The sequence below is a fragment of the Stigmatopora argus genome, chromosome 10 (genome assembly GCF_051989625.1).
Source record: "Stigmatopora argus isolate UIUO_Sarg chromosome 10, RoL_Sarg_1.0, whole genome shotgun sequence".
NCBI classification, from domain to species: Eukaryota; Metazoa; Chordata; class Actinopteri; order Syngnathiformes; family Syngnathidae; genus Stigmatopora; species Stigmatopora argus.
The window spans coordinates 10,809,671-10,821,981 of NC_135396.1; the positions used below are offsets into that span (position 1 = coordinate 10,809,671).

Genomic DNA, 12,311 nt, shown 5'->3' on the forward strand with positions numbered 1-12,311 from the left:
TGGAGGATAGAACCAAAACCTATTGATGTTATTACCTAAAATGTACACATTTGGAATGTTTAAGGGAATTGCATGGAATTTTTTAAATATGGTACAGAAAATTGATTTATTTCCTCTTCGGCTCATCCTCGCAAGGGTCGTGGGGGTGCTGGAGCAACTTTGGTCAGTAGACGGGCGACACCCTGAATTATTTGCCACATCCGTTGAAAGCGGAGTGCCATGAGAAAACCCACCAAGGCTCAGCGGGAGAGAAAATGAATGATCGAAATATGCAATATAAAAAGTTAAAATGAAGTGGCGCCGATGATTGTTTACATTTGTCCCCTATTCTCGAGCGTCAGTTGCGGCGCAGATTAATGACGTCACACAACCAGGAAGCACGCGACTCGAACTGTAGAACGTGTGCACAACGTCGCCATCTGATTTAGGGCAACTTGACGTCCACAAGATTTAAGGTATGTGGAGGTATTAGTGATTTCATTGTATGAGCTATAGTCTTGCTTAGTTTTTGATGAATAGTGCGCGAACCTATCCGATATATATTTATATACACTGGGCAGTGATTTTCCCAAGCTGCATACATCTATGGAAAAAAATGCTCACCAAATAATGGATGCTAACATCAACGTACTGCTTCTCACCTTTTTGTGTTCATCAATTCCACAGGGTTGTTTTTATGTCTCTAAACAAGTCCATGCATCCCAGAAACCGCTACAAAGACAAACCACCCGACTTTGCGTACCTGGCCTCAAAGTACCCTGAATTCCAAGCACATGTGCAGACCAACCTCAGTGGAAAAGCTGTGTAAGTACCAAGTATTGAATGCCAATCAATCAATGGTCACTGATCAAGCTGATAATATAGTTTAAAGTATTCATATTACTGGACTTAATGTTAAAGAGCTTAGGGTATACAGACATGTCATTTTGTGCTATGTAATGTATTTGTAAAGCCACTCACCATAATTCTTAAATTGAAATGGAACTCTCATATTTAATTTCTTGAGGAAATGTTGATTTAAGAGGTTCTGAAAATATTACATTTATATGGAAATTAAAAGAACATCCTGAATGTGGGGGACACATCTTTAGATATTCTTTATCACGAGTAAGGCATCACTTTTTTTCCTTCAAAACATGAATCAACTGTTTCAAAGAGAAGCTAAAGTAGCATTAATTGAAAAAAAAAACACACACCCAAAGCCATCGCCTCCATAATAAATGCATGAATTTCAAAATTCTAATCTGTATGCATGAAATAACTAAATTGGAACTATTGTCAGGACCTCTGGTCCAGGATTAATATGTTTGACACAATACTATTATTAGATTCTCCCCAACCATGAACCCCATTATCTCTTGACCTGTTCTTAAAATTTTACCATACAAAAGCAAGCCTAATGACTTGAAATGTGTTTACGATGGCAAAAAAGGGATGTCAGGATTTTTTGCTGCATCGTCAGAATATATGAGTGTCATCACTAGCCAATCATCTGTGAAAGTATTATTTTTGGTTTGCAATGGAAATTTCCGGGCTGCTAGGTAGAGGGATGAGAGTATCCAGTGAGATGTATTTCTAGTAATGTTTGTCCTCTGTTATTTCCCATCCATGTACGTACGTCTATGTACGTAAGCACGTAAATCTACGTACCACAGACGACGTAACGTACGTTCGCGTCCCATCTGGCGTCGGCCATTGCTCCAACGTGGTCGGATTTGCGTGCTCTCCCATCATTTGTACGGTTACCATAGAGACGTAGCGTTGCTCATCATCCTTAGTGCACAATCGCGCACACAAGTACACACCTCGGGGATAAAAATAGAGGTCTGGCCTGAGCAGCCCTACTGTCAGAATATTGATCTTTTTTTAATTAGGCCTCTGAGGAAGAAGGGAGGATGGAAGCACATCTGAGAGAGCCGAGTGCAACTGCGTTCTTTCTTCCTCTTTCTCTCAGTCTATGATTCACTTTAGTGATTTGAAACTCATTTAGATCCCTGTCAATTTTTTTTGTTTTTCTTTTGCTTTTCATCATAGACAAAAATCTGCAATATCATGGTTCAAATGAATATATTCCTTCACTGGTTATCAATTTCGTTTTTTTTATTTATGTTGCCTGTATTTTTATTAACTATTCTGTAAAAACTTAGGAGGCTGATTTCAAAACTGCCATCAGTCATTTCCTGAAGGCTTTGGTTTTCATGCAGTTGGCTTTTTTTTAATATTCTTATACTAGTGGTATTTTATAACATTTTTCATATGTATTCATTCCAATAACATTTTAACTTCTCAGTCCTTTGCTTAGTTGTATACTTTTTCCTGAATTGTCAATGTTAGCTTGTCATAGTTGACTGATTTTCACATATTGACCCACTTTGGCAGCAATGCAGTACAAAACGTCAACTTGTCCCTGTTGTTGGTTTCCTGTGTTTGTAGTTGTCTAAAACACGGTTTTTACTTCTTTTTTTGCTGGTGCTATACTCTTACCATTTGTCACAGATATCGCTCTGCATTAACTTTGCATTGCAAAAAATAATAATACATGTCTTAGGTAAAAAAAAAAGATTAGATTCAGCACCACAAAATAACAAAAGAACAAGTGCCCTCATCAATGCACATTTTTTATGTTGACCAATCGATTGTAATGTCTATGCTAATTTAACTTCTTAGCATGTATGGTATTTCATATTGTATGGTTAAATGATTTCCCCGGATTTGACCCTCCCCCCATACACAATTTAAGATGGGCTTTTTTTTAGTGTTTTTATAGTTAAGTCACACAACAGTATTTTATATCTCAGTTATATGTTGGTCATCAGCATTTTTTTTTTACTTTCCTATCCAATTTGTGAGTGGCCCACCTTTGTTAGTTTTTGGTACTGGTCTGAGGGAGCAAGGTGTTCATTTTGTGCAAATTCTTTTAAAATTGCCTCCACAGGTAAATTATATCTCATATTTGTCCCTCTTTTTCAAACCTGACGAGGTTCTTCTTTCTCCCAAAAATGCCCTATGAACCACATTTTTTTAAATAACAGGTGTCAGGACTAGTAGGCACGGGACAATGTTTGGCCAAATTGGTGTACATACAATGGGACGATAACAATACAGTAAGAATATGTAGGTGGTATTCCCCTCCCCCAAGTGTTTTTTCCTTGTATTCTGTCGAAATCCTGTTAAAATGCAAGATGCTGCCAGCGCTGGGATGTGTCTAATTACATCTGTCAAGCTGCGAAAACAATTCAGCGAAGCTTTAATTATTCGCATTTCGCCCACTCTTGTCTGTCTGCGAACCGCATTTTTTTTCGGATGACAGCTGCAACGGTTCACCATGCAGCGTGAAGCATTTGGAGCTGGGAATCCCCCATAAAAAGTGGGGGGGTGCTAATTGTGTGCACATGTGGATTTCATTGTCTATAACTGGATTGTAAATGAATGAGCTGCTTATCTGTGTTGTGTGGCTGTAGGATGGGCTGGTGCATGGTGTTGAAGGGTTAATTGGGTTTTTTGCCATGCAGCTGAACACAAAAGAAATTAGAACCCCACATTATGCTTGCTGTGTTCTTATCTCATTGTTTCCTGAATATGGATCTATTTTTTTTAATATTTTGAGTCGGTGGTTAGCATGTCTGCCTCATGCTATTCTTAATCTTAACGCAAATGCTGGCATTACCTAGTTCTCTTGTGTTCCTCCTAGACTGAATTTCAAGGAGCCAGAGGCCGTTCGAGCCCTGACCTGCACTCTTTTAAAGGAGGACTTTGGTTTGAGCATCGAGATCCCCCTAGAGCGACTCATTCCAACTGTTCCTTTGCGCCTCAACTACATCCACTGGGTGGAAGATCTCATTGATGGCCAGAAGCAACCACGTAGAGGCATTGACATCGGTATGGTCAAATTACATTACGATCCCCTGTTATATTCAAATAATAAAACATGGAAGCATGTTCTCATATGGATTGTTCATTTTTGTTGTTTGTTTGAAGGCACTGGTGCATCTTGTATCTACCCCTTGCTGGGAGCCTCAATGAACGGCTGGTTCTTCCTCGCAACTGAGGTGGATGATATATGCTTTGACTATGCCACCAGGAATGTGGAGCAGAACAATTTGTCTGACTTGGTTAAAGGTGAGTGTGCATTCACAAAAATGTTGCTACTAATAATGTTTCAATCGGGCCACAGGGGGAAAAAAGGAGGTTAAAAAATGAAATGGAGCAATAACAAATCACTGTCTTTATGCATGTAATCCAATTTCCTAATGGTGATTTTTTTTAAACGTACAAATTCAGAATCAATTTGCCTATAAATTGGTTTCCTTCCACAGACCACACATGCATGTTATGTTAATTTAAGATTAACATAAATTGTCCATCAGTGTAAATGGTTTGTGTGTGTGCGCACATACGCATACACACACACATACACGTACATATATATATATGTATATATATATATATATAATATCGATAATTATTATGCTAACTGTCACCTATTTTCTCTTTCAAACTTCTGTGAATAAAATAAATTACTTTCCTCGTTATTCATTTATAAAAGCAAGTGTTACCTTACGTCTAAAGAAAAGAGAAGATAAAATATCATTTTAAAACGTTTTTTTTCGTGTTGTGTTGTGCAATAAAGATAATGCAACTCCTTTTTTACACGTTGACGAAAATATTTGATGATAATTATCGTTTTCATTTTATCGCCCAGGTCTAGGTTTATGCCATTTTTTAACAAATCTTTGTGAGCATCAGAAAAGTCAGCTTAACAGTTGAGTCAGATAATTTACTCACAATTTAGCAAAGATATTTAATTTGAGGGAGAATTTGTAGCTTTCACAGGTAAACATTTGTTGCCGTTTTGTCTACTACAGTTGTAAAAGTTCCACAAAAGACTCTGCTGATGGATGCCCTGAAAGAAGAAACCGAGATCGTGTACGACTTTTGCATGTGCAACCCTCCTTTTTTTGCCAACCAGCTTGAAGCCAAGGTGAATGTGCTCTTGTTTTTACCTAGTTAACAGAATCAAAATGTTTGCTAAGGTGGCTTTCTGAAGCGGGATTTGTTTGCACAGATAGTAACAGACATTTAATAGGATTTCATCTTAATCACTGTCTGCCTTGCTGTCCGCCGCAGGGGGTCAATTCAAGGAACGCACGGCGTCCTCCTCCCAGCTCGGTCAACACGGGCGGGGTGACGGAAATCATGGCAGAGGGCGGCGAACTGGAGTTTGTTAAGAGGATCATTCATGACAGCCTTCAGCTCAAGAAACGCTTGCGGTGAGGAACAAAGAAAGCTTCACCTTTGGGGGGAGGGGTGTAAAACCAAATGTGTCAAAGTATGAAACCAAATTGTGATTAGGAGTGGTAAAAATGTTCCGTGTGGCTGAGGGACTGACTTTATGGAAAGGTTCTAACAGGTTTTAATGCACTTTGAGTGAGGGGAAGTGGGCCAATTGGAAAACGGGGTGTGCGCATATTGATGGGGCTGTCACTTTAATGATTTTGGCACACAATCACCTCATACTCTGTATCTGGGAGCTCACTGGGAACATCTGTGTTTGGGTGGGTGACACTTTAGCAATCCCTTCTTCCTAGTCAGTGTTGTCACGGGGGGAGTGGAGGAAGCGGGGCCTGCTGTATGTGACAATTCAAACAAATTAGACATGCCACACCTGTGTGCGTCTCCCAGAAAGCCGAATGTTAACACCTCCCTGCTCTCTTGTCAGATTGATGCCCGTTTACAGACGAAAGAGAGCGTATAAATAAATCCTTTCTGGGGATTGGCGTTCAGGACCACCCAACCGCCACCGGCTGTCACTCCCAAAACCAAAAAGCATGCCGGGACAAAAGAGTTAGCAGGTGTCCCTGGCAACTGCTAGCTTCACCAATTGGTCCCTTGAGACTCATCGCCACCCGCCCTCCTTTGACTCCCTCTCCATTATGGGGTTAATCCCCTTTGCTCCAAATGTGTGCAAAAGCACACTTGAAAGAACATAACCATATGTACTTATTATGTCCCTAATATGACAATGTTCAGCTCTAGTAAAAATGTCTTTGCTTGAAAAACGGGGCTTGAATTTGATCAGGATTATTGAGTAGCTGCAGATTTAAAATTGACTGAAAAGCCACACTGTTTGCATGGATCTCTTACTATTACATATACTATAGTATTCAATATTTCATCACATCGCGTGATGCTAATGTGACAACCTCAATCTAACGACGTGCCAGTTATTTTTCTGGTGTATGAGCCTCATAAATAAAAAATGATCTAAAGCTATTCAAATAAAACAAATAGTTGTTGCCACAATGTGATTTAAATGTAATCTCACCACAATGTGTCAAATTAGATTAAATTTAACACACACACCACCTGTACAGCATTTTTAGTGAGCAAAGGAAACTAAGGAATTATAAATGACGCAAGAATTAACATCATATTAATGAGGCATGATCTATTTAGAAAAATATTTTGTCATTTCCGATATAATGCAATATGTATTTTCAAACGTATACCAAAAGAAGGTAAAAAAAAAAGGTATTTTCTCCACCCAGTTTTGTAAAAGAACTGTGCCTTCTTATGCGTGTGCCTCCTAGTAAGCGAAAAAGGTGAAAGTACTTTTTACTGTGCTGGAGGAGTGTTTAAGATTAGTTGAAAAATGAGTCATATGAGGATAATGTTATTGTTTGAACATGCCCCTAGGAGTCACAAGTTGTGGCCTTATGATAAATCAGTGAGCTTTTTGTAGCTTCACAAAGCCTGTATTGTGTACTGTGGCGGGTTTCTTTAAAAATGTTCTTTGAAATAGAATTTCCTTGGTCTTTTTCTCATCTATTCTAATTTCTCTGCTTGCTAGTAATCAGTGTTGTGCTTAACAGGTTAATGTGAATGCTCCTTTCCCCAGGTGGTATAGTTGCATGCTGGGGAAGAAATGTAGCTTGGTACCACTGAAGGAAGAGCTGCGGAAGCAAGGGGTGAGTGTCTGAATTCAGCCAAAAGGCTGTCACAACTGTATGATATTTAATGCACTTTGTAATTTCAAAATGCTGCAAAGACACCCCTGCTTTGTTGTGTCCAAGTCTGTTCATTGGTAATCTCAATCAATTTACAGTCGTACCTCGATATACGATCTTAATCCGTTCCGGGACTGAGATTGTGGGTAATGAAGTTTTATTCTGAGAAAGGGTGCCATTGCCTATGGGTGTTGCGTGCACGAGTATACTTCATTACCCAGAAAGCCCTCTTTTTGCCCGCGCATGCGCGTCGTGCGTTTCCTGGTCGAAACTCGTCTGAATAAATCGTTCAGTGCTCGTAGATATCTGTTATACACGAAAGAAATGCGACAAAAAAGACAGTGCGCTACAATGATAAACAGCCTCTCATGTCATGGCCACCTGGCTTGGTCGCATCTCGAAATTTTGAATGTATCGCAGGCAAATTATTCGATTGAAATTTTCATCATACCTCGAGCATGTCGTAGGTAGAGCTGATCGTAGGTCGAGGTACCACTGTACATGTAAAAAAAATAAAAATAAAAAAGAACTGTAGACAGTTTTAATTTATATGTTTACTTTTGATAATAAGTGTCTGACAGGAAAGCGAACACCAAAATTGATTCGCTGTTTCAAGCAGGCCAGTCAGGCCATGAATGTGCTGATTTCTGTTGTAAGTGCATGACTGCCTTTGCCGGGCGCTGTCTTGCTTAACAGCCATGAGTGTCATTAGTCAGAACTAATAGCCCAGCTCATGACTCTTGACTGGATCAGGCCTACAGACTCGTGCCAGTCACTTCTCTCACGTACTTGAATGAGCAAGATCCGGTCCCTTGGTTTGTTGCACCTGCACTCTCCCGTGAATTGAGTCCGCCACGGCTGCTCATCAACGAGGGTTCGGTTTTGGAAGGAATCCCAAAGGGAGGCTGTCATGAACATGTGAGAGGGAAGGAAGAAAGGGGCTTAGTTTATATAGTCAATGGTTTAATCGCTCATTATTTTCTTTAAGAGTGACTATATGTATAGTTAGTTTGCTACAGACATTTTTACAGTCTTACAGTTTTTGCATTTGGAATCTGTGAGGAAACTGAAGTACGACTCATGCACAAGCTGAATAAGTAAGCTTCACATAGGTCCTGGGTGTTTACCATTCCAAACAGTGCCACATTGAGTGGAACTGAGTATTATCACCGGGTGGAAATGTCACCCTAGGCAGTTCTGTCAGGCTGTTAAGTGTGCTATTTGCACAAGGCTTTCCCCACTTTGTGTCCCTTTGTCACATGACGCCGCCACACTTCTCTTTTCACACCCGCAATGAAGAGGTCCAGCGGTCAGTGACCGCAGGGATTGCTGACCGATCATATCAAACCGAGTGCCAGTTTAGTCAAATAACGTGTGCTTTTGGGATTCTCTGTAAAATGTTGTGCGCACATACTTTTTTAATGGTAATCTATTCAGATCAGATGTGTGTATGTTTTATTTGTCTTGTTCTCAAATTTTATGGGAACGATAATGTGTCAACAATTATATTCTGCTTATTCGAGGTCCCTCTCCAGATCACCTGGCTTAGATTTGGGATTAGTCTGAACCCTAACAAATACAAGTAGTGCTTTGAAAAATGAATGGAATTTTTTTTTGTAATAGTAAAAATAATTCACAGCCATTCTAAATGGGTTGTTTTGTTTCATGTTTTTTTCTCTTGTTGCTGTCGTTTCCAGGTGCCCAAAGTGACGCACACAGAGTTCTGCCAGGGCCGTACCATGCGGTGGGCGCTGGCCTGGAGCTTCTATAATGACGTCACAGTTCCGGTAAGCCTTTGTAGGCCTCGGGTGGGCCATTTTGTTGCTCGGGCTTGTCTCTGCCTGCTCTTTTGGCGTTTCCAACAGCCAAAATCCATCTACTCAATAATGCACCTACACAGACACCAAGGCACCCGCCCCTCCCAACTGCATCGTTCATTCTTCCATCACACACTCTTTTTTGTCCTCTAGGGAGATCTTTATGTGGTTTTAGTTTAGCAGTAGCCTGGCAACAGTTGCCAGGGCAAGAAATGTGCGCGCTCACTGGCTTTTGTCTGGACAGTGAGAGTGTTGGAGAAAACACGACAATAAACTGTGTCAGTGTCCGTCATCGGGAAAAATGTTGATGTCGGTGTGCTGGAAAGATAAATCCGAAAGTGACTGCTCAGCAGATGCGTGAGCGGCGTTGTTTGACTAGACTATTTTAGCCATTCTAGTACACAATCAGTTGAGCAGAATAATTGGCCTACATTTCTTTGTGACCCTCCTCTCGCATCTATGCAGTTGCTCTGATATTGACTTCACAGATGGTTCTACATATACAGAAATCTATGCTTGGTTGACTCATTCTGCCCCAATGCATGTCTTCCTATGGATGTCAGCTACTCGTGCATGGACCACACTCATTAATGTTATATTTGGTCTTAAACATATGTGGCACATGTACAACTGTGACCTACTTCACCCTTGTACCACCAGGTAAATTTAAAAATGACTAGGTTTTTCTAAGAGAAAATACCTTTATGTAGAGCGGTTTGGAAAAAAAAAACCTTGAGCAGTCCTGATCATTTTCAGGCCTGTGTGGGTTTTCTTCGGGTACTCCGGTTTCCTCCCACATTCCAAAGACATGCATGGTAGGCTGATTGGGCACTTTAAATTGCCCCTAGGTATGAGTGTGGGCGTGAATGGTTGTTTGTCTCCTTGTGCCCTGCGATTGGCTGGCCACCGATTCAGGGTGTCCCCTGCCTATGGCCCGGAGTCAGCTGGGATCGGCTCCAGCACCCCCCGCGACCCTAGTAAGGGTAGAGCGTTTTGGAAAATGAGGTTATCATTTATTCATACTGTACTAGCTAAATACTTGCACCAGGTGCCCTCATCAGTTCCCATGAACCAGCATCAATAGGAGGACTGCACAATCAACTTGGATTACCCACATACGTGTGCATTGATTGGCATTGCTCAATGTCATACTAAAAAAAACTACATGGAGGTGAGCAAACTGGACCCTCGAAACAGCAGCAGCCCGTGAAGGTCACAGCCAACTCCTTCACCGCTCCTCTTTGTAGGTCAGTCGGCCATGCTGTCTGCCCCGTCACTGCAGCCCCTCGCCTCCTTCCACTCCTGGTCCGGCAGCCTCGAGAGCTGTTGTGAGTGACACTGAACACCCAGTCACTGGCATGTGGGTGAGCAGGCAAGCGTTGCAGCACAGCTCATGTTGTCCCGAGATACGGTTGGGTAATGACCTCTAGCGCCATTACAGGTTGACTTCAAAGGGCAATCCACTTTACAAGTCACTGCTGGTACAATACATAGAAGTGTGTGCTTGGAGCTCCCTCTTGTGTGCATGCAGAAAACCCACCACCGTTCTAGCTAAGGCATGTAGTCTTCATCCATTTTTGCTTTTAATATAGATCACTGCCGTCGGTGTTGATAACATGCTGATGCCGTTTACCGACATGTTTATGGAATTGTGAACGCTGCCTCCGACAATTCAGAGTAGAGTTGGGTAAAATATCTATGCGATCAATATTTTATCAATGCTTGATGTGGAAAATGTAGGTTTTTTTTTCAATTTCAAGTTCAGTTTTATCGACTCAACAAATATTAAGTCATAGAATACCACTTGGAGAGGGGAAAAAAAGTTGGTGTATATATATATTTTTAAGGCAGAATCTATCTGGTGCCAAAAATCCCACCAGCAAACAGTGACGAAAAATGTTTTTAGATAAGAACTGAGACCAAATACCACTTAAGTCACTTTTATAGCTACTTAGCAGAAAATCATACATTTTTATCCAGCATAAAATTGCCATCCTTAGGAAAATTTTGACTGTGCAATAGTGATTTCTGCTTTTTGATAATATATAATGTTTTTTTACATGGTCATTGACAATCCGCAATTCCACAAGTCGATTAGTTGATTTTAAAATTCAGTACAAGCCCAATGGTCATTTCTCAATCTGTCATGTTTTGAACTGTATGGAACTGACAACAACTAACTGGATGTTGTTATTTACCCATAAACCACAGAGCCAACAATTTTTGTTACATTAATGTAAATCCAGCAAAAGAATAGCGAATTGATTTATTTAGAAAGCATATGGGACATTAAATGGTGATCACACTGTTAGCTTCAGTAAAAAATTTTTTTTTTTTTTTTTTTTTAAATCAGACAAACTTTAATACTCTTGTTTTCTTCTCTGGTTTGTGTCAGTCACCCCCCAGTAAGAAGCGCAAGTTGGACAGAGCCCGAAAGCCTCTTTCCTTCTCACTTCCCCATGTGGCTCTAAAAGAGCTGCAGGCGAAGGCTCGTGCTCTGGGCTGTACTGGCCACAGTCCTCTTGACGGCATCACAACTCTGGTGGAAAAGGCGCTCACGGAACTGCGGGTGAGTTTTCATTTTTGTCCAGGGTTTTGCTTTCCCTTAAATTTCTAGGCTTACTGTTTAACTCAAACTAACGTATTGCACTTTGAACTGTATCAGAAGATCTGCTCTTTTTCCTTTGCATGCAGGTACTGCACAAGCGTGTTCCGTGCCGGGAGCAGGAGAAGAGCCTCCTCCTGACTGCGGTGGAAAACACGTGGGTCCACGGGCGGCAGAAGCGGCGAGAACAAATGCGCCAGCTACGAGAGCTGCCGAGAGCACATCAGGGGGCCGACGCCGCACCGCCCGTCACCCGAAAAAAAACGGAGGATTCGACTCGGGAATCATCTGATCGGCAGCCGATTGTAGAGCCGGCTGACAAGAGTGTCCCGTTGGCTGAAAGTGAACAGGTTCCCGGAGGGGAGCTGTCCAAAAAGGGGGACAGCGACGATGTTGAAATGCTCCCCGTGAAGGATGGCGAGGACGCTGCAAGAGAGACGATCTCGAAAGAACCGAGGAGCCCAGGGTCAGTGGAGCACTTTTTGTTTAAGTGTCTTGTGAATGTCCTGCATGAGGAGAGCGATGTCGTGGTCGAGATGCACTGGGTCGAAGGTCACAATAAAGACCTGATGAACCAGCTGTGTACTTTTCTGAGGAACACTCTTTTAAAGGCTGTTGCCAAATCTTAGAGAAAGGCAAAATAGTCATCATGTATGTAAACTGCAAGATGTGTTTAGGAAAAATTGAAACAACTGTAACTGAATTTGTTAACTTCAGTGTTAATGACGCCAATATTAGATGTACCCATTTAAACTTGTACTAATCTACATTGTGCATTTTATATTTTATATTGCCAGGCAATGGGAATAAATGTGATTTTGTAAAAAATTTGCAGCAGTGTGACATCTTTCACGACTTGACAATTTGGTTTATGTTGAATTA

General features: G+C 41.2%; 1 protein-coding gene across 1 annotated transcript; it reads left to right on the forward strand.

Moving 5' to 3' along the window:
- Positions 1 to 331: 331 nt before the first annotated feature.
- On the forward strand, positions 332 to 12,259 carry mettl16 (methyltransferase 16, N6-methyladenosine). Its single transcript, XM_077612150.1, has 10 exons — positions 332 to 455; positions 667 to 804; positions 3,692 to 3,879; positions 3,979 to 4,119; positions 4,866 to 4,981; positions 5,128 to 5,270; positions 6,899 to 6,968; positions 8,705 to 8,794; positions 11,220 to 11,393; positions 11,519 to 12,259. The coding sequence occupies exons 2-10, from the start codon at positions 677 to 679 to the stop codon at positions 12,056 to 12,058; spliced, it is 1,590 nt and encodes a 529-aa protein (XP_077468276.1). The 5' UTR covers positions 332 to 455; positions 667 to 676; the 3' UTR covers positions 12,059 to 12,259.
- Positions 12,260 to 12,311: the final 52 nt, after the last annotated feature.

Bases quoted from the DNA above. Each gene is read 5' to 3' on its own strand.
- mettl16 (XM_077612150.1), top strand. From the start codon at position 677: ATGTCTCTAAACAAGTCCATGCATCCCAGAAACCGCTACAAAGACAAA. The intron at 3,880-3,978 runs GTATGGTCAAAT...GTTTGTTTGAAG, and splicing joins ACGTAGAGGCATTGACATCG to GCACTGGTGCATCTTGTATC. The intron at 4,120-4,865 runs GTGAGTGTGCAT...TGTCTACTACAG, and splicing joins TTTGTCTGACTTGGTTAAAG to TTGTAAAAGTTCCACAAAAG.